We start from the raw sequence: 23575 nt of genomic DNA on the forward strand, positions 1-23575 counted from the left end.
ATATACATTGTTGAAGAACAAGGCTGCGTTCACAGATAGGATTACGTCAGCTAAACAGACCCAAATGGCAATGCTCTTCTTGAATCAAAGTTTCTATCCTTTCTTTTGATTAGGTACTAATATCACAGTAAAATGATTTCAACAATTTTCATCAGTTCCCTGCTTTCCCTTTTAAATACAGACGGTCTGGATAAAAATATTTCTCTGTTGACAGCCATGTGACATGAGTCATTGGGTTCTTGATGTGTTTTGAGACTGGTCCATAAGTGGTTGACGTGATGCTTATGAAGTCAGATTTCAAATACCACCCAAACCAGGTTGCTTTGCAAAGAAAAATATTCCACATTTTGTCTGCACTTGTAACCCTGTCTGGCAAACCCGAGGATGCTACAGGTCACACATGGTTCAGAACAGACCCACTATTACCACTGTACAGGAAAGGTCTGAGGATCACTGGGGCACAGGGATCACAAGGGAACATAATGAGGAAGGAAGCAACTAAGAAGGGCCATTCTTTACTAAGTCTTTGCCCACTGACTTTCAGGAGTGTCCCTGAACTGTTCAGAAGAAAGAAGAGAACAAAAAAGAGGTAAAAGGCTGACCCAGGAATTTGTAAACGTTGTCAAGTTGCAGGCAGTTGTAAACAGGCTGGTACAGTGACATCTCACTAAGCTGTACACCATCATTCACCATGGTGTAGACAGGCACTTCTGCATTTTACTCTTAAACAAACATTCAATAACTATAATAACATTTTATATAAATTAATAGTGTAAACCAGAAAAAATGCACCTAACTTAGGTACAGCTGAATCTCTCTCTCTGCCTGCTGCTAGCACTTTGGTGATCTTTATCACGAGCTTGTTAGGGGCCTGGAAACTTCCTACATAAAAGGAGAAAGATTTAGCAAAACTTCTAGGGTTCTTTAGACATGGGATTACTGTCATCAAGGTCTCTGTTTCCTTTCAAGGGAGGCTGAACATAAAATATTTAGAACCTGTTCTCCTAATCTTCCGCTCTCTACATCCCTACCCCCTCTCTCCCCCTCCATCCAATTCAGGTACCTATATCTTCACACAGGTATACTCATCTCAACCACTTTCTATACTGTTTGACTACTTTATCTTACCTTATTTTATTTTATTTTATTTTTGCAGAGTCCAACTCCCCCATTTTATTTATTTTTTAAAACTACTTTATTGTTGTTCAATTACAGTTGTCTCCATTTCCTTCCTCTACCCCAGCCAAACCCACCACCCTCCCCCTTGGTTTTGTCCATGTGCCCTTTATAGTAGTTCCTGAAAACTCTTTCCCCCACTCTCCCCTCCCCCCTCCTCTCTGGCTATTGTTAGATTGTTCTTAACTTCAATGTCTCTAGTTATATTTTGTTTGCTTTTTTCTTTTGTTATGTTCCAGTTAAAGGTGAGATCATATGGTATTTGTCCCTCACCACCTGGCTTATTTCACTTAGCATAATGCTCTCCAGTTCCATCCATGCTCTCACAAAGGGTAGGAGTTGTTCTTTCTCTCTGCTGCATAGAATTCCACTGTGTAAATATACCATAGTTTTTTGATCCACTCATTGCTGATGGGCACTTAGGTTGCTTCTAGCACTTGGCTATTGTAAATTGTGCTTCTATGAATATTGTGGTGCATAGGTTCTTTTGAATTGGTGTTTCAGGGTTCTTAGGGTATAATCCCAGCAGTGGAATTGCTGGGTCAACAGGCCATTCCATTTTTAGTTTTCTGAGGAAATTCCACACTGTTTTCCACAGTGGCTGCACCAGTCTGCATTCCCACCAACAGTGCACTAGGGGTCCCTTTTCTTCTCATCCTCTCCAGCACTTGTTTGTTGATTTGTTTATGATGGCCATTCTGACTGGTGTGAAGTGGTATCTCATTGTGGTTTTAATTTGCATCTCTCTGATGGCTAGTGATGCTGAGCATCTTTTCCTATGTCTCTGGGCACTCTGTATGTCCTCCTTGGAGAAGTGTCTGTTCAAGTCTTTTGCCCATTTTTTATGGGGTTTTTTTTTGTCTTCCTGGAGTGGAGTTGTATAGGTTCTTTATATATTTTGAAGATCAGACCCTTGTCTGAGGTGTCATTGGGAGATATGTTTTCCCATATAGTTGGTTCTCTTTTCATTTTAATGCTGTTTTCTTTGGCCATGCAGAAGCTTTTTATTTTGATGAGGTCCCATTTGTTTATTCTTTCCTTTATGTCCCTTGCTTTAGGGGACATATCAGTGAAGATGTTGCTCTGTGGAATGTCTGAGATTTTCCTGCTGATGTTTTCCTCTAGTTCTTTTATGGTGACACGACTTACATTTAAGTCTTTTATCCACCTTGAATTTATTTTTGTGTATGGTATAAGTTGATGATCAAGTTTCATTTGTTTCCATGTAGCTGTCCAGATGTCCCAACACCATTCATTGAAGATGCTAGTTTTACCCCATTTTATGCTTCTTCCCCCTTTGTCAAATATTAATTGACCATAGAGACTTAGATTTATTTCTGGGCTTTCTATTCTGTTCCATTGGTCTATATGTCTGTTTTTATGCCACTACCAGGCTGTTTTGATTACAGTGGCCTTGTAATACAGTTTGATATCTGGTAATGTGATCCCACCTGCTTTGTTCTTCTTTCTCAGAATTGCTGCAGCTATTTGGGGTCATTTATGGTTCCATGTAAATTTCTGAAATGTTTCTTCTGTATCTCTGAAATAGGTCATTGGTACTTTAATAGGGATTGCATTGAATCTATAAATTGCTTTGGGTAGTATGGCCATTTTGATGATGTTAATTCTTCCAACCCATGAGCATGGTACATGTTTTCATTTGTTTGTGTCTTCCTTAATTCCTTTCCTCAGTGTTGTATAGTTTTCTGAGTACAGGTCTTCTACCTACTTAGTTAGGTTTATTCCTAGGTACTTTATTTTTCTCGTTGCTATATCAAATGGGATTTTTTTCCTGATTTCTATTTCTGATATTTCATTATTAGTGTACAAAAGTGCCTTCGATTTCTGAATCTTGACTTTGTATCCTGCTGTTTTGCCATATTCATTTATTAGGTCAAGTAGTTTTTTGGTGGAGTTTATAAGATTTTCTATGTACACTATCATGTTATCTGCAAACAATCACAGTTTTATTCCTCCTGTTCAATTTGGATGCCTTTTACTTCTTTTTCTTGTCTGATTGCTGTGGCTAGGACTTCCAATACTATGTTGAATAGGAGTGGTGAAAGCAGGCATGTTTGTCTTGTTCCTGATCTTAATAGGAATGCTCCAAGTTTTTGTCCATTGAGTATGATGTTGGCTGTAGGTCTCTCATATATGACCTTTATTACATTGAATGCATCCTGTACTCCCACTTTGCTGAGTGTTTTTATCATAAGTGGGTGCTGTACTTTACCAAATGCTTTTTCTGCATCTATTGATATGATCATATGATTTTTGTGTTTCATTTTGTTTACGTGTGTATTATGTTTATTGATTTGCGAATATTGTACCATCCTTGCATCCCTGGGATGAATCCCACTTGATCATGGTGTATGATCTTTTTAACGTATGCTGGATGTGGTTTGCCAATATTTTGTTGAGGATTTTAGCATCTATGTTCATCAGCGATAGTTGTCTGAAGTTTCCTTTCTTTGTTATGTCTTTATCTGGTTTTGGGATTAGCATGATACTGGCTTCATAAAAAGAGTTTTGGAGTCTTCCATCTTCTTGAATTTTTTTGGAATAATCTGTGAAGGATGGAGGTTAGCTCTCCCTTAAATACTTTGTAAAATTCTCCCGTGAAACCATCTCGTCCAGGGCTTTTGGGTGTTGGAAGCTTTTTGTTTACTGCTTCAATTTCATCATCTGTTATTGGTCTGTTCAAGCTTTATGCTTTTCATTAAGTTTTGGAAGATTATATTTTTCTAGAAATTTGCCCATTTCACCTAGGTTTTCAAATTTCTTGGCATATAGTTCTTCGTAGTAATTTCCTACAATCCTTTGTATTTCTGTGGTATCAGTTGTAATCTCTCCTCTTTCATTTCTAGTTGTGTTTACTTGGGTCCTCTTTCTTTTCTTTTGATGATCCTGCTTAAAGGCTTGTTGATTTTGTTTATCTTTTCAAAGAACTAGCTCCTGGATTCATTGATCCTTAGAATTGTGCTTTTAGTCTCTGTGTCATTTAATTCTTCTCTGATCTTGGTTATTTCCTTCCTTCTACTTGCTCTGGGCTGTCTTTGTTGTTGTTCCTTGACTTCTTGTAGGCATAGGGTTAGGTTGTTTATTTGAAATGTTTCTATCTTTTTTTGGTAGGTTTGTATCACTATGAACTTCCCTCTCAGGACTGCCTTCACTGTGTCCTTAAGTTTTGGATTGTTGTGAGTTCATTTTCATTTATTTCCAGAAACTTTTTGATTTCTTCCCTAATCTCATTCTTGATCCATTCATTGTTTAATAGCATGCTGTTCAATCTCCATGAGTTTGTGTGTTTTGGGGTCTTTTCCTTGAGGTTGGTTTCTAGTTTCAGTCCCTTGTGGTCGGAGAACATGCTTGATATGATTTCAATTTTCTTGAATTTGTTGAGACTTGTTTTGTGTCCTATCATGTGGTCTATCTTTGAAAATGTTCCATGTGCATTTGAAAAGAATGTGTATTTTGCTTCTTTGGGATGAAATGCTCTACATACATCAGCTAAGTCCATTTCATCTAGGGCATTGTTCAATACCACAATATCTTTGTTGATATTTTGTTTGGAAGATCTATCCATTTTTGACAGTGGGGTGTTAAAATCCCCTACTATAATTGTGTTGCTGTCAATATTTTTCTTTAAGTCCTCTAAGATTTTCTTCATGCATTTGGGTGCTCCTGTGTTGGGTGCATATATATTTACAATGTTTATGTCTTCTTGATGGATTCTGCCTTTGAGTATTATGAAGTGACCTTCTGGGTCTCTTTTTATGGCTCTTTCTTTGAAGTCTGTTTTGTCCAATATGAGTATTGCTACCCTGGCTTTTTTTTTTCCTGTCCATTTGCTTGGAATATTTGTTTCCAGCCCTTCACTTTCAATCTGTATAGGCCTTTTGTTCTGAGGTGGGTCTCTTGTAGGCAGCATATGTGTGGGTCATAGTTTCTTATCCATTCCACTATTCTGTGTCTTTTGATTGGAGCATTTAATTCATTTACATTTAAGGTTATTATTGATAGGTACTTATTCATTGCCATTTTTTTATACCTGTGTTCCTTTCTCTTTCACTGTTTTTCTTCCTGTTCTTAAAGCAGACCCTTTAGCAGGTCTTGCAGAGCTGGTTTGGAGGAGGTATATTCTTTGGGGCTTCTTTAGTCCGGGAAGCTCCTTATTTGGCCTTCCATTTTAATTGAGAGCCTTGCTGGATAAAGTAGTCTTAGTTGCAGGCCTCTGGTTCTCATTACTTGGAATATTTCTTGCCATTCCCTTCTGGCTTGGAGCATCTCCACTGAGAAGTCAGCTGCTAGTCTTATCGGGGCTCCCTTGTATGTTACTCCCTCTTTCTCCCTTGCTGCCTTTAAGATTCTTTCTTTGTCTTGGAATTTTGCCATTTTAATTATGATGTGACTTGAAGTGGGCTTCTTTGGGTTCCTCTTGATTGGGACTCTCTGTGTTTCCTGGATTTGTGTGACTTTTTCTCTCATCAAATTAAGGAAATTTTCCATCATTACTTTTTCAAACAGGTTTTCTACCCCTTGTTCTTCTTCTCCTTCTGGTATTCCTATTATACGGATATTGTTACGTTTCATGTTGTCCTGCATTTCCCTTAATCCCTCTTCATTCTTTTTGAGCCTCTTTTCCTTTTCTTGCTCTTTTTGGGTCTTTTTTTCTACCTTGTCCTCCTGCTCACTGATCCAATCCTCTGCTTCATCAAGTCTGATTTTGATTCCTTCTACTGTGTTCTTCAGTTCAGAAACTCTATTCTTCATTTCCTCTTGGCCCTTGTTGATAGTTTCTATTTCCTTTTTCATGTTGATATAGTTTGCAGTGAGTTCATTGTTTCCCTATAGTTTTTGGTAATTCTCTGTGAGCTCATTGAGCTTGCTGATAACCATTGCTTTGAACTCAATGTCTGATAGTTGACTTGCTTCTATTTCATTTAGCATTCTTTCTCAGGCTTCCTCCTTTCCTTTCATTTGGGGATTGTTTCTTTCTCTTCCCATTGTTTGTGAGACTCTTCTTGTTAGCCTCTGCTTCTTAAATTGATCTTTTCTGACTCCCTGGGTTTATGTTTGACTATTTTAAACATATTTTCTACTTGCCCATATCTTTCTTTTAACAACTATTAACAAAATCCCAGAGGAGAGACCAGAGAGATGCTTTTTGAAAATTACTTTGTAATTCTATTTGGTTACTATAGTTTTTAAAACAAACAAAGTGTGGATTACCATTAAAATTTTTCTTAAATTATTTCATGTTTAATCCAGAAGTTGGCTTTGGCAGAACCTTCAGCATAGTGACCAAGAGTGAGGGTGTTCTACCTGTCACAGTATCTTACCCCTTGCATCACTTTATCTAGTTTCTCATTGGATGTGTTGTAATGGGGTGTATCAGAACCCCCAAAATGAAGGATTTGAATATGGTTCAGAATTCAGGGTGTCCAGGAATCATGAAAATATAGGATATCCCCACCCCAACAAGTCTGGACTGGTTGATGAGACACACAGAGCAGGGCCATTGAGAGTTGTTTTGCATATCAATAACAGCTGGCCAGCTTCCTACCTGACATGCAAGAACAGTTATTTTGCATATCAAGAGCAGGCTAGCTAGGGAGATGCATGTGACTTTGACCTGTGATATAACTGGGAGGCAGCTCCCCTTAGAGTGCCTGTGTAAGAGCTTGGAGATGGTTCACTCCACAACAGGGATCATCACCTGCCTGGACTAGCTATGGCAGCCAAGAAAGGCAGAGAATACAGGAGTGCTAGCAGGTGTAGCTGATTGTGAGAGGAGTCAGAAATGGGGTTGCAGAGGAGGATTTGCCTTGGTTTGGCTTGGCAGGCATGCTGGGTCTTACCACATGGTTTTGGGGGCCTCTCTTCACCATGAGGCTTAGGAAGCAGGAAAGCGAGATGTAGCAGCCATGCAGAGCTCTCTCTTAGTAGTTTGAAAGAATGCAGGAGAGACAATGCAGGGTGCAGGACAATGTGAGACCATGCAGGAAGAAAAGGGGTGAAAGGACTCTGCTGGTAGGCTATGAGAAGGTGCCATGTGGTTTTGTATTAAAAACTGGAGATCAAGGAAGCTGATGGTGGTGGGAACCTTGGGAGGCCTGCCAGCCAAGCACAGATTACTGGGAGGAATCTGGAGTCTAGGCAAGCTATGGACTTCTATTTCTTTTCCTGAGATTCGGTACCCCTGACTGGACTGACTAGGCAAAGCAGGTAAGGAAAGACTATGTGTGTTTGTGGGTGTTTTAAGGGACTTTGGGATTTTAATGGTGACATTCTGCCATTACTCTAAACCTGTATAACTTTTGAATAAATAGTTCCTTTCTTTTTTACCAAACTTGGCATTATGAACCACAATTCCTAAGGGTGGTAGGCAAAGAACCATAGTGACAGAGAGATCCCGGGGGAGGGGGCTTGTTTTTGTAACAGTATCTGGGGCCCCCACGAGTGCGTTCTATAACAGTGTTAGGCCAATATTAGTGTCAGAGCTCTCTCTCCACCAGTGACTAAATGGTACCCTGCCCTGAAAGCAGTCCTTATATTCTCTTTATTGCTGGGTGAAATGATAGGATGTCTGGAATTACCTATAAAATGCTCTAGCCTCTCCTCTCCTACTATTCCTTCTGATCCAGCCCTGCTACCTTTCTCTATTTACAGATTTCTCAAAAATGAAGTTTGGCCAAGCTTCTAGACACCAGCAATCTAATCCTAACACTCCCTATTCCTTTGAAACTTCACCTTTTAAATGTCAGCTCAATAAATGGGCTGTTCTCACTTTTCATCCTTCCACTTTGCAGCAGCTCTGAGGACTGGAAATGCCTTCTTTCTGAAATTCTCTCCACTCTGGCTTCCATGACACATTATGGTTCTGATCTATTTCCTTTCTCTTTAACCATGTCCTCTCTTCCTCTTCAGCCAGTTCTTTTCTCTCTTCCCACTCTTAACCATGAGCATTTTCTAGGGTCTGTGTTTGGATTTAACTTCTTCCTTTTATTCTCTATCTTTTTGCTTTAACAAGGGTCTCTTCAGATTAGTACCATGTTTGTCTCTATATCTGTATTGTTGATTCAGTAGTCACTACCCACATGTGGCTCTTTAAATTTAAATTACTTATCACTGAAATTTAAAATTCAGTTTCTCAGCCATATTAGCCATATTTCACATGCTCACAGGTCACATGCAGCTATTGGCTCCCATGTAGGACGGTATAGATATAGAACATTTTTTTCTCCATAGAAAGTTGTGTTGGATACCACAGGTCTAGATCTTACCTCTGCAAGTTCTTCTGGAATCACCAGTTCATCATGCCTCAATTCTACTCCATTTAACAAACATTTCTCATGACAGTTTTTATGTAAAAATGGCTCCATGTGACAAGAGCACATGCTCAAATAATTGGAAAATATTTATACAGGTAAGTTGGATATTTAGATATGGTCTCATTTACTAAATAATAAAGAACATTTTCACTAGAAAAATACAGGTTAGAGGCATTTAGGGGCAAAATCTCCATCTTTCTCGCACTGCCTATACATAGTATTTTCCTGTGTTCAGAGACTCATAAAATAAGAAATAGATTTATTTGATGGAATATTTTCTCTATTAATATATGTTTTTACATTTCTCATTAAAACCAAGATTGTCCCCTACAGTGTCAATGACTATATTATTCTCACTGCAGAGAGGTTGACTTTCTGATTCTGTTAGGAGCACTAAAAATATTCTGCCTGAACAATGACACCGAAGCCCTCTGCTCAAACACTGACAATACGACCAGACACACGAGATTTTGAAGCATCATATTCAACAAAGAATAAGATCTGGTCCTGATTTTAATCAGAAAGCAAACTGTCTCTTTGCTGCCTCCTAAACTTAGCAAAGACATACCATTCTCAGCATGCTGACCATGTTGGTGGTGTGAGGTTTCACTGGGCAGCCTTGCTCAGGGTGACCTCAGCCTGAGATTCTAAAGATGGAGCATATTAAGTACAGGTGAGTCATCAATTTTAAAAGCCATACAGAGTAACTAAAAGCCTCTTTCTTCAGAAGTACAGAGACTCCACAGGGAACCTTATATGTGAAAAATAGAAATCACTTAGGGGGAAAGCCATCTCTAAAGAAAAAGTGATAAATGGTACCCCTGTAGTATAAGCCTATTGTGCTTGGTCACACCAAGTGATTCCATCTGAACTGATTGTCATCATCCCCAATGGAGTTATGACATCCCTTGTTAAAAATGACAGAAAAGTAGAATCATAGTAGTATAGTAGGAATATCATTGTAAATATTTGGGGCCATTATTTTTAATTTAATAGCATTACATGTACTGTACTATGATATTTTTACATTATAGAGTTCAAAGTCTTTTGTAGATATTAAGAATGTCATGTTAAGAAACACAAAAAATGAGCTTTTATAGCCAAGGGGTGTCAATTAATAAAAAGCTTTTTCAGACAGTCTGAGCAATTTTAATTTTTGTCAGATAGGGTCTAGAGACCTCTTTTAAATTCCTACAAGATCAGAGAGACACTTCAGAAAAAGTAGTCTGGAAGCAGTTATCTGCTGACCTTCTAGTCCCCAACCCTCATATTTATTAAATGAAACAGATTTGCTCTCCATTCCAAATCCTACCATCACCCTACCAAATTGCAACATTCATGTGGGATATTTAGCCAATATCTTAACTTTACCATTCCTTGATCTCATTAATTCTAACTCCCTCACTTCTACTCCCAGGATCACACCCAAGATTTAGTATTAGTTGAAACTTTAACACACAGATAATTTAAGGGCAAATAGCTCAAATCCAAGTAAGACTCAAAGTCAACACTAATAAGGTCAACTACTAAACCTTCCGAGTTCTACAACACTTCCTCATAGGACTTGGCATTCAAGACACATTGATTTAGCCTTTTACTTTTTAATAATCCCATGCTTCACTTAAAACACAGAAGTAGAAAAAAGCAAAAGGGTGATTTCATAGCAGGAGGTGAACAAATGTGTACTAAGAATATACTCTGTGCCAAATAAATAATTTACTGCTATGCTAAAGAAAAAGGAAATTTGGCCTCTTTGATTATATCAAAAAAAAAAAGAAAGAAAGAAAAAGAAAATCTGAATAACTCATAAAAAAAGATTTTCTAAATTCCTGAATTTTCAACAGAACATGTTACTCTTAATATTTTTTAACTTCCCTTTGCTTTTCAAACCAGTGAAAATAGGCTTAAACTCACTGAAACTGCTCCAGCAATGTTCCCAATGACTTTCAGATTCACAAACCCAATGAACACCCTTCAGTCACACCCAGCTGAAATCTGCTGATAAGCCTGACAGACTCCTCTGTTCTTGACAGTCTGGACTCCCTTGGCTTCTTCATGACTCCACTCCCCTGGGATCCTCGCACCTAACTATTGTTTTTTCAGATGTCTTCTTTGTAGTTTCCAAATGGAGATACTGTTTTACTCCTACCAAATACTTCTTTACTAAATCAAGACTATTTATTCACTGATGAACATGCCCCATACTTTCCCACCCACCCTGTGTTTGATTCTGCTCATGTTGGCCCTACACTAATCTCTACTTGTCCAAAACCTATTAGCCCTTCAAAGACCAATTCTTCAATGAAGCTTTTACTCATCTCTTGAAATTTTCATAATCTTCCCCCTTTGTACTCCCATAATTTGCATTTCAATTACCCTATAGAATATTCATTCCTATACATTCTCATCTCTCCTATCAGTTCTTAAACTCTTTCTTCATGACCGCTGTAATAACAGCGACTAAAATCATGCTTGACGCATACTAGTAACTCATCAGATTTTAGCCACAAGCATTATTATTAGTCATATTTGCATTCCTCAGACCTCTAGCATAGCAATGTTTCTTAAATATTATAAGATTAGTCAACTTAGAATTAATTAATTAATTAATTAATTAATTAATGCCCTAAGAATGAATGAACCCTTGTTGAGAAAGAAGAGATAGAATGCTCACCTATAGTAGGTAGTGAAGTGGTAAAGAGAAACCAGTGAACAATATTAAAGAAAATGGCTAGGAACCCCAGAAGGGGAGAATAGAGGAAACTTTAATAATCTGAAGACATATTATTGTTGGGGACAACTTTGTGTGGTATCAGAAACTGTAGCCCCTCACGAGCAAGGCCTTGCCTGTAGGTCTCCACCAGAACACTGGGAATGCAGGTGGCAGGCACAACCCAATACTAACACTGAGGGTTCCCATGGGAAATCAGGCCTAAAAAATACATTGTATCCTTTGAAGCTTGCTTTGCTTTGTATAGCCCTGTTGGTATAAACCAGATGTTTAAATTCAAAGCATAAGGAGTGAACTCCTAATCTCATGAACCACACCTTAACAGCCTTCTGGCATCAGCATATCTAACAGACCCTGACCTGAGGCAGATCTCTGTGTTTCCTCAATTGTTATCTATAGATAATATCTGTTTTCTGTAACTATGGCCTTTAGACATTGATTGATAAGTTTTGCACACATACTCTATACCCCTGCGAATACCGGTCCCAATAAAAGCCATTTTGGAGAAGGGCTCTGGGCATTCTCCACTAGAGGGAATCACAACCCCCTTTCCCATGGGAACAAATTGTGTCCGGGATGACTCATTTCATCCGAGACTGAGAGAACTCCACGGGACAGGGCTACCCATATATTATCTATTTTATAAATTATCTTTTTGAAATATAACACCTTCTGCTAGTCACCCAGGATGAAGTTAGATTTCTCAATGTATGGATGACTCTGTCTCTGACTCAGGTTGGAAAGCACAAAGCCAAATGGAATGGTGGTTCATTACCTAGTTATGGTATCTAGTTTTCTTTGGGTCTGCTTATACACAGGTAGAAGAGAACTAACTAAAAGGACGAAAAGAAAAATAATGAAACCCATTTGAGGTTGGTTTTTCTAAAATGTTTTCAAGTGGAACACATCAGGAAATTTACTACATAAAATAGTTAAATATTTTTTGCATCAAGAAAAAGAATTAATTAGGATCCTGTTTTTAAATCATTTTATAAGAATGCCCTTCTGCCAAGTCTTCTGTATTATGGCTTTTTGATCTGAGTGCCATTTCCTTTGAACTTCAGTCATGTTAGTACAGCCAGTTGAATGACTTCTTTAAATTGCTATTTTTGGACAAATACACAGGGAAATTAATCATGGTGCCCAAATAATGGTCTGGGTGTACTATTTCATTATTCTCGGGTTAGTCTGGGAAATACACAACCAGTTTTCACCCAGAGAGCAAAAACGTTCCAATTTATTAGAAAGTAGTTGTTACTGGAAGCAGTCAATGACACAAATATAATAATAAAAACCATCCCTGCTACTTCCATGCAGGCAATGCCAGCCAGTCACTGTGCTGAAATGATTTTTCATGGGCTAAGGTGTGACTTGAAAAGTCTGGAAGATGTCCCTCTTCAAGACAAGGGCCATGGCATCGCCAGTTCTGGATAAGACTCTTTAAAATGCAGAGATCCCTGGGAAGGACAACTCCATTTTTAATACATGTCCATTAAAGGTGCACTTCAAGAGTTCACTAGATACCTGGACTGGCAAACAAAACAGCAAATTTACAAATGTTTGCAAATTGCCAATGCTGACAATAAAGGTCATGCCATTTACGATGTTGGTTCAACAAATTCCCATAGATCTCACAATAAATTCCAAAGGTGGCAGACCACTAGAACCAAAAGTATACAGAACTATAATGTCCCAAACCCTGGGTACAGGGTTAGAGAGAATGAAGAAATCAACAAGGAGTCTGAGAAAGAGAAATGAGTATAAAAGAGCCTGACTGAGCCTCCATCTCCTTCTTTTCCCCAAGTCATTTCTGGAGTATATAGACCTCATGTTGTTCTTATTGCCTCAATATTACGGTGTTGGCCAGAAAGTCAGTTGTGTTTTTCCATACAATGGCTCTAGTAGTGCTTAGTTGTCTTTAACTTCATTCAAAACAATTTTGTTAGGTTGTATTATGACAGCTATCATATCAACGTTCATTTAAAACAAATATCAAAATTGGTGAATTTTTGTGCAGCCATTTTAATATTGAAGATGGAATAAAATAGGCAACATTTTTGGCATATTATGCTTTATTATTTCAAGAAAGGTAAAATTGCAATTAAAACGCATAAAAAGATTTGTGCAGTGTTTGGAGAAGGTGCCATGATTGATCGAATGTGTCCAAAGTGGTTTGCGAAGTTTCTTGGTACTATTGACATTTTAGCCAAATAATTCTTTGCTGTGGGGCTATCCTATGCATTGGAAGATGTTTAGCATCACCCCTGGCCTCTACCCTCAAGCCAATAGTGAGAGATAGTAGACATACTCAAAATATCCAAATCAATAAAGTTATTGTAAAAGTGAAAAAATGTGTCTTTTACTTTACAGAAAAAACACAATGGCCCTTTTGGCCAACCCAATATAAGCCCTTTTCTCTGCAGGTCACCCTACTTCTTTTGGTTAGCAGTTCCAGTGCCTCCGAGGCTAAGCTGTTTCACAGCTTCAGGGCAAAACCCGCACAGAGTAGTGAACAGGAAGCCTCCTCAAGTGGTGTGGTGCCCAGCTTGTGGCCATGTGGCACTGCTGTCTGCCCTGTTTTTCTCACTGTCCAGATCAAAATGAACTTCATGGCTTACCTCATATTCTGCTGCCTTGATGCGAAAGATTTCTCTTAACTCTATTTTTCTTACCTATATAAGGTTTTATCTTTTCACAAAATGGCTTTGGCCCCAAAGTTCATTGATCTACTTGAAAGAAATTCTGGAGGTGAAGATTAAGTATAAAGGAATCCACCCTTGAGCACCCCTACAGTGTAAATGATTTAGTGGTAGGGACACTGGACTGAGAGGGAATTTAAGTCTAGAGCAAATATCACAAAATTTCTGAGCAACCTTGGCCAGTTACATAATTTGTCTGAGTGTCAGTTCCACATATGTGGCACAAAAGAGGTAAACAAGAAACTTCAAAGATGCCTGGCAGTTCCAATATTTTATACAACCTTGGAACAAACACAACCTCCAGAGTAAGGGTACATGAGTCATGTATGGCCAGTTCATAAAGGGAAAGCAATTGGTGGCCTATGAGGGTCTGGGAGCCAACTCACTAAATGCTCATAAATGCATAAAGGCCTCACAATACCAAATCTTTAGATAGATTTTTTTCTTATCTTTAGTCTGGAAAACCTGGCACAGAGCTGCCACATTTTTACCAGCCCACTCATGTTTGCTAATACCAACTGCCTCCTGCTCTCAGCTACAGTGCACACACACCCACATGACAATGCTAATACAGTACAGGTGTCTGCTACAAGAACGTATATCTACAGCCGTAAATAAAGGAAAACCCTCATTTTTAACAAATCTAATATTGCAAAATCTGCACTTACAAGTACACATATTTACATATGTATGTATGACCATATAAGTATATGGAGGATGAATTATTTGATTTGCAAATGAATGCACTGTGGAATTTCTTAAAATATCAGGTCTTTCATGTCTCTTTTCCTTCACTACCACCTCTACAACTCTCTTACATTTTTTACTTATTTCTTACTTATTTCCTTATTTATTACTTATTGATATCCATTGTGTAAGGTAAGGTATCCTGTATTCATAAAAATTAAGGGAGAGCACAATGTATTTCTTTGGAGTCTCCTGGTAACTTCTTTGATGTCCTGGGTGTGTGGACTTATACAGGGTAGCGAGAAGTAAGCTGATGGCATTGTGTTTTGATTCCCAAGACAACCATTCTAACTTCCACTCAGGTCAATAATGCCTGCTAGAGCAGCTTAAAAAGTTGAACTAATAAATTCTACCTCCTTGCACAATAAAGGTTAAACACAAAACATTAACCACATTTCTGGGAGAGATGCAGCTATTTTTAGTAATGGTGGTGCTCTGGAAAATTTCATCTTTTGTTATGAAATGCAACTGTGATTTTATCCACGGGAAAATGGTAAGCTCAATCATATTCGTCTTTTTATTAAATTTGAGTTTTGTTGTGTTTTCTATTTCCCTTCACCCCAAAGGTTTCTTATCTATGTGCACACACAGGCAAGGACAGGAACAGGCCAGGCGAGCCCACCCTAGTTTACGGTGGGTTAAAATAATACCTCTGATGCTAACAGCACCAGACAAAGGTTTTATCTCACACAGTCATTATTCCCCTAGAGCAACAATTTTCAACCTTTTTCATCTCATGGTACACCTAAACTAACTGCTCAAATTCTGTGGCACACCAAAAAATATATTTTGTACCAATCTGACCAAAGAATAGGTATAATTTTGATTCATTCAGTCCAGACAGCTACTGTTGTGTTGGTTATTGCCATTTTTTAATTTGACAGTCTAAGGGAAAAGAGCTCAGTACCCCTGACTAAATAGTCAGGTATTGTGTGTTTTCAAGATTGCCAGCAATGGGTTGAAAATCGCTGCCCTAGAGGGTCATGCAAACTAAGAAACTGACAAAAACAAAAAGAAAAACAGCAACTCCACTCTTAAGTCATCTTTGCCTCCACCCTATCCCCACACATGCCAAAAAAAAAGAAGTTATGGTTTCCCCACTTCCACAAATATAATTGTCTAGAGCTCAGGAACTCAGAAGAATCCAGCTCTTCTTGGATCCTTAAGAACATACTGAATGGGAACATGGCTCAGATAGCTACAGAAGGTTGGTGAGGATGGGCTATAAAGAACACTGGACCAAGAATTAGGAGGCCTAAGGTGAGATCTAGACAAACCCTTAACCCTTCCAGGCCTCAGTGTCCTCACTGTAAAATATAGATAATGATACCCACATTTTTATTGAGATTGAATGAGGTAATACACTTGAAAATGCTGTGTGAAGCAATTCCACTGCTGGGATTATACCCTAAGAACACTGAAACACCAATCCAAAAGAACCTGTGCACCCCAATGTTCATAGCAGCACAATTTACAATAGCCAAGTACTGGAAGCAACCTAAGTGCCCATCAGCAAACGAGTGGATCCAAAAACTATGGTATATTTACACAATGGAGTTCTACGCAGCAGAGAGAAAGAAGGAGCTTATACCCTTTGCAACAGCATGGATGAAACTGGAGAACATTATGCTAAGTGAAATAAGCCAGGCGGTGAGGGACAAATACCATATGATCTCACCTTTAACTGGAACATAATCAATAGAAGAAAAAAGCAAACAAAATATAACCAGAGACATTGAAGTTAAGAACAATCTAACAATAGCCAGGGCGGGGGAGGGGGGGCGGCGGGGACAGTGGGTAGAGGGGATTACAGGAACTACTATAAACGACACATGGACAAAACCAAGGGGGAGGGTGGAGGTGGGGGAGGGAGGTGGGTTCACCTGGGGTGGGGTGGAGGGATGGGGAGAAAAGGCATACAACTGTAATTGAATAACAATAAACATTTAAAAAGAAAAAAGAAAAAAGAAAATGCTGTGTGAAAGTATTAGGTCTTCACAATACATTGCTCTGCTTATTCATATGCATCTCAGTTCCTATGACATTGTAGAAAATTAAAGCTTAAGGTTACAAAAATATAAGGTAAGTGTAAGGCCAGTTTAAACGAAGCCTTCTTTCTCTTTTCCCTCTCTTTTGTTCTCCCTCTTTCTTTTCCTCTATCTCTTTACCTCTATTTTACTCTACCTTCTGGAAAAAATAAAAAATAGCACTTGATCTTAGCTCTGCCATCTAATAATCATGACTTTGGTATAGTTTTTAGCCATACTCAATGGCTAAATTAGATAAGCTCATTGATTGCCTACTACTAAGTATAGGAACCTGTGTTAAATTATTACCAAAATCATATCATGAAGAAATTTTCTGCCTCTAGAGAAGCTTGAAGTTGGAATCAGTATCTACTCATTTATTCATTCATTCAACACGTATATATGCAGTGTGAACTGGGGCCAGACACTAGGGATTGAGAAACAAGTAACAAAAACCTAGCCCTTTTCCTCATGAAGTTTATAACCCAATGAGAGAGACAACTTCATAGTCTCTTATTTGATAGCTTAGTAACTAGAAACACAATAGTTGAGAAAATTTGACTCTACCTGCAATTCTCCTTCCATTATACTGAGTAGCTGGATGAGATCTTCTTTGGATAACTCCAAGGATTTCTTATTCTTTTTTTCACTTTCTCCAGATGGTTTAAGGTGTCGTTTGATAGTTCCTGAGGCCATGACATCATCCTCCTTTCTATTTGATTTGTTCTTCTTTTTTGCATCTTCTGAGAGACTTTTATCATCAACATTGTTGATGATGGAGGATTTGGGGCAGGAGAGATGCCCGTTGGATGAACTTTCACCTCCCTGGTTTCTGGATCTCATTCCCACCTAACACAAAAAAAGATGAGATGTTTTTATAACCAATGAAATTATTTTTTCTAACTACTTAAAAACTTATTGCAGCTTTACAACACCACCAATAAAGAAAAACCAAAAGATCAGTCCCAGTTAGCTTCCTTATAGCTTTAATTAATGTATCATTAAAATCATCAGGAAAATGCTTTGATGGTCTCCTAGAAGGAGTGAAAATATGATTCTAACATGACAAACATCTCAAGCAGAGTGATCAAGGTCAACATCAACAGTGCTAAGTCTTTGTATGTATTTTTAATGATATGTAACTTTGATGATGTGTATCTTTGACAGGAAGTGATAAACGTGATCTTCCTCCTTCAAACTATTACCCAAGTCTAATAAAGAGAAAAACATCAAACAGATCCAAATTGAGAGACACTCTACAAAATTCATGACCAACAATCTTTATCAAGGTAATGAAAAACCAAGAAAATCTGAAAACTGTCTCAGCTAAGCAGAGCCAAGGGACACAGGACAACTAAGTGCAGTATGGCTTCCTGGACTAGTAAAAAGACATTAGGGGACAATTGAAGATATATGAATAAATTATGAACTTTATTTAATTATAATGTATCAATATTGGTTTATTAATTATAACAAATGTATCATACTAATATAAGATGGTTAACTATAGAGGAAACTGGGTGTGGGGCATTTGAGAACCCCCATTATTATCTTTGCAACGATTCTGTGAATCTAAATTTGTTATAAAATAAAAAGTTTATTTTTAAAAGTGATTCTAAGCTAAGTCCATCAGAAAATTCAAACCTCTAACCCTGCCAGGAGTCAAATGGAAGTCACAATGTACAAAGAAATCTGTAAAGGGTGGAGGAGGCTTAGTGTGGAGAAGGAAAAAGGGAAAAGCAAAGGGAAGAAGGTGGTGTAGTATTTAGTGATATGCAATCCTATTTTTCCATAGCCTTTTTTCCAAAATCGGGGGGGGGGGGTGTTTATGTCAGTCATTTACAGGAATAAGAAAGAGCGCAAAGAATTGGGAGAAAACATCAATTATAAAATAAAGATTTTTAAAAGTATATTTTGGGGTAAAATAAAGAAAAAAGACAAAGCAGCAGCAAACTTGTCCCATGGGGAGCACATCTGAGTCATTCCATGATGAATGTTTTACAGACTATCTGTCATTCTCTGAGTGAAAGGACTGGACCAACAGATGCATTATTAATACAAATATACTGAACTCAAAAGCTAGAATTCAAAGTGTTGTGAAGAGAGCTCTGATATCCTGGGAGCTGTACTACAAAACTGGTCTAAACTCTTAAATATAGTAGCTTAGTGCATGGGCTTATTTAAAACTAACAGTGTAAATGGTCCTTTTCCTGAACAGCTAAGCGGCCAGATTTTCTGAAAGTAAATTTCCTTTATGAACCCATCATACTCAAGAAACCAAGGAAAGCTTTTCAAAACAGTATAGGTTTATAATAGAAAAAGAACTATGGTGTTGTGTTTCCTTTCAGATAGCAAATAGTCAATTCTTCCAACAAATCTTGAAATCTACATTCATGCCCCATTTTTGAACTCAACTGTTACATTGTGTGTGTGAACTTTCTACTGCACCCTGACTGCGAACAACGTAAACAGAAGAGGCAGTCCTTGACACTGGCCCTGGTATTCTGGTTAACTCAGTGATTTGTTCTTGGAATTTTAGAGCATCTTTTGTGCTTCACTGGTGAACACAGAATAGATAGATGTTTCTTTGTAATGGAAGCCAGAGCACTTCAGAGCAGACCTACTGTATTTCATCACAGCTTGTTTGTGGGCAGAGTAGGCTGACTTCAGCTCCAAGCCAAAAAAAAAAAAAAGAGGTGATGAATAGAAAGTTTTGAATTTAGCTCTTGACCTGTTACATATCACAACTAAGACACATGGGCTTCCCAAATTGAATTGTGACTCCTTATAACTCCATACCACATGTGAATTCCTTTTATCTGAAGTAACTTTCTCTACAAGATCTTAAGGCTCTCTGGAATGGCACATCAAATATTGATTTGACAACTTCAATTTAGATCATGAATTAATAGAAATTCCAGACAACAGTTCTCAAAGCACAGGAAGTGAGGAGTGATGTATTAAACTTAGTTATTCTTAGCCTTAATCATACACAGAATTTGTATTTGACTGTAGCATGTATTTATGTCTCATTTCTCTGGATTTTCTGTATCTTTTAAAGTAACTACAACACTAGAATATTCTTAAAATAGTACAAATGCATAACTATATGCATGCTATGTTCATTTACATAATCTATTGTACTTTTAATTGCAAACATTCAGAAAGTGGTATTTTCTTAGTACCAACTCTCTTTATATTTAGTTCTTTCTAAAAATTTCAGTCTGATATTAATATTTTAAAATAAATTTTTATAGCATTAATAGGTTTTACAAAACTAAATTAATGAACATTAATTATTGAATTAATTGATTACAGAAAAAACACATTTTAGAATTATCTAACTATATTTCATCATGTCAAAAGCTTAAGTTTCCTACTCTCTTCCACATTAATTCACTTTGGCTGATGGCAAATCTCAGGTGCTAGAGCCATGATGTTGATGTTTTAGGAAATGATTTTCCTCCATGCTGCTGAAATTTCACATCAATTGCTTTTCCTCTGACATGGGTTCATGGATGTTAGTCCGTTTTTGGTAAGCCAAGGTCTACCATCTTTATCTCTACCCCCAAATCAGCAGTCAGCCCCTGTTCTATCTCAGGAATGCAAAGGCACTCAGAGACAACAAACCAGTCAATACATGCTTTAGGAAGGAATTAGGCAAAATGTAAGAGGGAGAAAAACATAATTTCTCAATAAGGTAACCAAGTCTGCCATCAATAATGTCCACGTTAAAAAACTTTATTCTATTTTGTAAGGAGAAAATGTCCAGATGACAATGAACTTCCATGTCTCACATTTAGTGACATTCATACTCTTCCTTATTATAATAGCTCTCACTTACTGTTTCTTAAGTGTTACACAGTGTGCTAAGCACTCTACATATAGCATCTTATTTAAATCAATAGTCACATCAACCCTTATGGAGTAGGCGCTATCATTCTCAGTTTTATAGATGAGGACACTAAGGTTTAAAGAGATTAAATGTATTTTTCTGGATTACACAACTACTCCTAGTGAATAGAAAATATAGAATTTGAACCCAAGTCTGATTCCAAATACCTCCTCACTATAGGGCTTTCCCCTAAGTTCTTAAACACATGCAAATTGAAAGGGAGAAGTTTACCCTGTAAATCAGATGATCCAGAAAAATGTACAAATGCTTACGAAGGCAATGTTTTTTCACTTCACACTACAGAGTTGGAGAAATCCTTAAATTTTCCTCCATAGTCACTCTGCAAAACTCACACAGCACAGAAATTAGTTTGCTAAGTAAAAATACATTTTTTCAAATCATTAACCTACTCCAGAACTTGTAAAAATGATGAATCATTTAAAAATCATCCTGAGAAAGAACCTGGTCAATTATTAAGGAAACAGGTTATAAAAACAGGATGCAAAATCTGAACAGGGACCATCACAGACTTATTGTGTAAAAAGCTCTGGAGCTGAACAATAACAAACATTTAATCAGAGGAGGCCAAATCCCATTCATTGTGCTTACAGGAGAGGCAGACAGGTAACGGAAAGGGCATCTGGCACTCCCTCGGCTTCCGAATAGTTGATCGTATGGCTGCAGGTTTGGGTCATGTAGATAACACATTTTCTAAAAGAAGCCAAGAATGCCCTTGCTTCGCCTTAGTGCATATCCTTCAAAGACAGATCTCACGAAAGTGATTTAAATAAACTGAAGATTCACATCAGATTTGTAATCTTTTTTTAAATCCTCACATAAAAGGATATGTTTATTGATTTCAGACAGAGAGAAACATCGATGTGAGAGAGAAACATCGACTAGTTGCCTCCTGTACACGCCCCAGCTGAGGATCAAACCTGCAGCCTTTTAGTGTACGGGACAATGCTCCAACGAGCCAAGCCACCTGGCCAGGGCTGTAGTCTTACTTTTAATCAATGTAATTTGGGGCACAGATTCTTCTCTTTAGTAAGCAAACTATCCTAACATAGTTCATGAAATATACTTACTTTTCCTTTGTAGTAATTAGTTAGCAACACTTTGCATAGAATTTGCTGACTAAGGTGTGAAGAAAGGAAAGACCAAATGTTATCCCAACCCTCCCTCTTTCTTGAGTGGTCATCTCTCCCCTGTTTCCCCCCATAAACTGGGCAATAACCAGATCACACTTCAATGAATGACATCCTGGGAATCAGAAAAATGTTTATAAATACATTGGATCATTTTTGCTGAACTAACAAGTACTTCTAGAGCATTTGAACAACTAAAAAGAAAAGGATAAAGAAAGAAGTCTACAGAAATTAAATACCCAATCTAGTTCCCGTCTTCATTAGTTCCTGCAAATTGTGACCTTGAATTTTCTGCAGCATTTTCACCCCTGCTCGTGCTTCCTTTCAGATGTGTCTTTTCATGTTATGATTCAACGTAGGTCACAATACTCCCATTCCTACCACCAGCAAAACCTTTTCTGCATACATTAGGTTTTGGCAGCTTTCCTATGCTTCTCAAGTATTCAGCTCCTGTCTGTTCCTGGTATTATTTTATCTACATAGTTTTTCAAGAATATATCTAGTGCATAGGGTGAAATGTGACAATAATTTTATTTATATAGTTTCTATTTTTAAATTATTTTATAGATTATAAAGAATAATTATAGTATCTGGTACAAAGGAAAGCACACAGCTATAGAAAAGCCTACTTTTGACAGTGTGGCCTGGCAAAAGGCCTGCTGCAAGTGGGGCTTCCAGAACATTAGCATGGAGCTATCCTCATTCTTCCTTTTAGACATAAATGACAATACCCAAAGCACCAAAACTAAAGGCAAAGGAAAACATCTGTTTTAGTTTTATGTGAATTTTAAGACGCAAAAGACCAATCAAATCAACTAGTTCCTTCTCTATTAATGCCAGATTATTCCCTCTGCATATTTTATTTACTTGGGTAAGTCTAGTTATAAATACCCAACTCATGAAATGTTCAAGCATTTCTCATAAGACTATTACTCATTCTAATAGCAAAGATTGTTCATCTTATGTATTACTATGTAATACATCTTATGTATTACTAAGTCTGCACTGAAATTTCCTTTATAATTTTTAAGAGATATTATTTATTTGCTTTCAGAGAGAAAGAAAGGGAGAAAGAAAGGGACAGAAACATCAGAGCAAGAGAGAAACATGGATTGGTTGCCACTCTTATGCACCTCAACTGGGGACCAAACTGCAACTAAGGCAAGTGCTCCGACCCGAGCGAGACCTTTGGCCTGGCGGGAAGATGCCCAGCCTGCTGAGCCATGCTAGTCAGGGCTGGGAGAAAATCTTTATGACCTTGGGTTAGACGAAGATTTTAGATAGGACAGAGAAAATACAAACCCAGCGCTGGCTGGTGTGGTTCAGTGGTTGAGTGCCAGCCTGCAAACCACAGGGTCACCAATTCAATTCCCATTAAGGCACATGCCTGGGTTTCTGGCCAGGTCCCCAGTAGGGTGTACACGAGAGGCAACCACACATTGATGTTTCTCTCCCTCTCTTTCTCCCTCCCTTCTCCTCTCTCTCTAAAAACAAATAAATAAAATCTTTAAAAAAGAGAGAGAGAAAATACACACCATAAACCTTTGCTTTGCAGGACGATGTACAACTAACTGAGCCTCACCAGTAAGGGTGTCCTTTACAATTTTTTAAAATTTTTCTTCACCTTACTTATAGAACAAACATCATGTTAAGCAATGTTTTTATTTTTGTTATCTTTCATTTTCATAAAATCCTCAAAATAACTAGAAGTTTTGTTCACTTGAGACATTTTCATTCCAGTAGGACAGATCTATTCAGACCAAATGAAAATTTTCCAAATAATTTCATGAACATTAAAATTCAAGAAAGGGGGTTTTC

The 23575-nt window shown here is 37.7% G+C and overlaps 1 protein-coding gene across 2 annotated transcripts in view; it reads right to left on the reverse strand.

The window, feature by feature from the left end:
- FILIP1 (filamin A interacting protein 1) overlaps positions 1-23575 on the reverse strand; it is a 195571-nt gene that overhangs the window by 90521 nt on the left and 81475 nt on the right. For both annotated transcript variants that reach the window (XM_071219617.1, XM_024576661.2), the window contains exon 2: positions 17282-17563. In XM_071219617.1, coding sequence (XP_071075718.1) covers positions 17282-17557 — 276 coding nt within the window. In that variant the 5' untranslated portion in view covers positions 17558-17563. The remainder of the gene's footprint in view (positions 1-17281; positions 17564-23575) is intronic.

Source organism: Desmodus rotundus, chromosome 11 (genome assembly GCF_022682495.2).
Source record: "Desmodus rotundus isolate HL8 chromosome 11, HLdesRot8A.1, whole genome shotgun sequence".
Classification (NCBI taxonomy): Eukaryota; Metazoa; Chordata; class Mammalia; order Chiroptera; family Phyllostomidae; genus Desmodus; species Desmodus rotundus.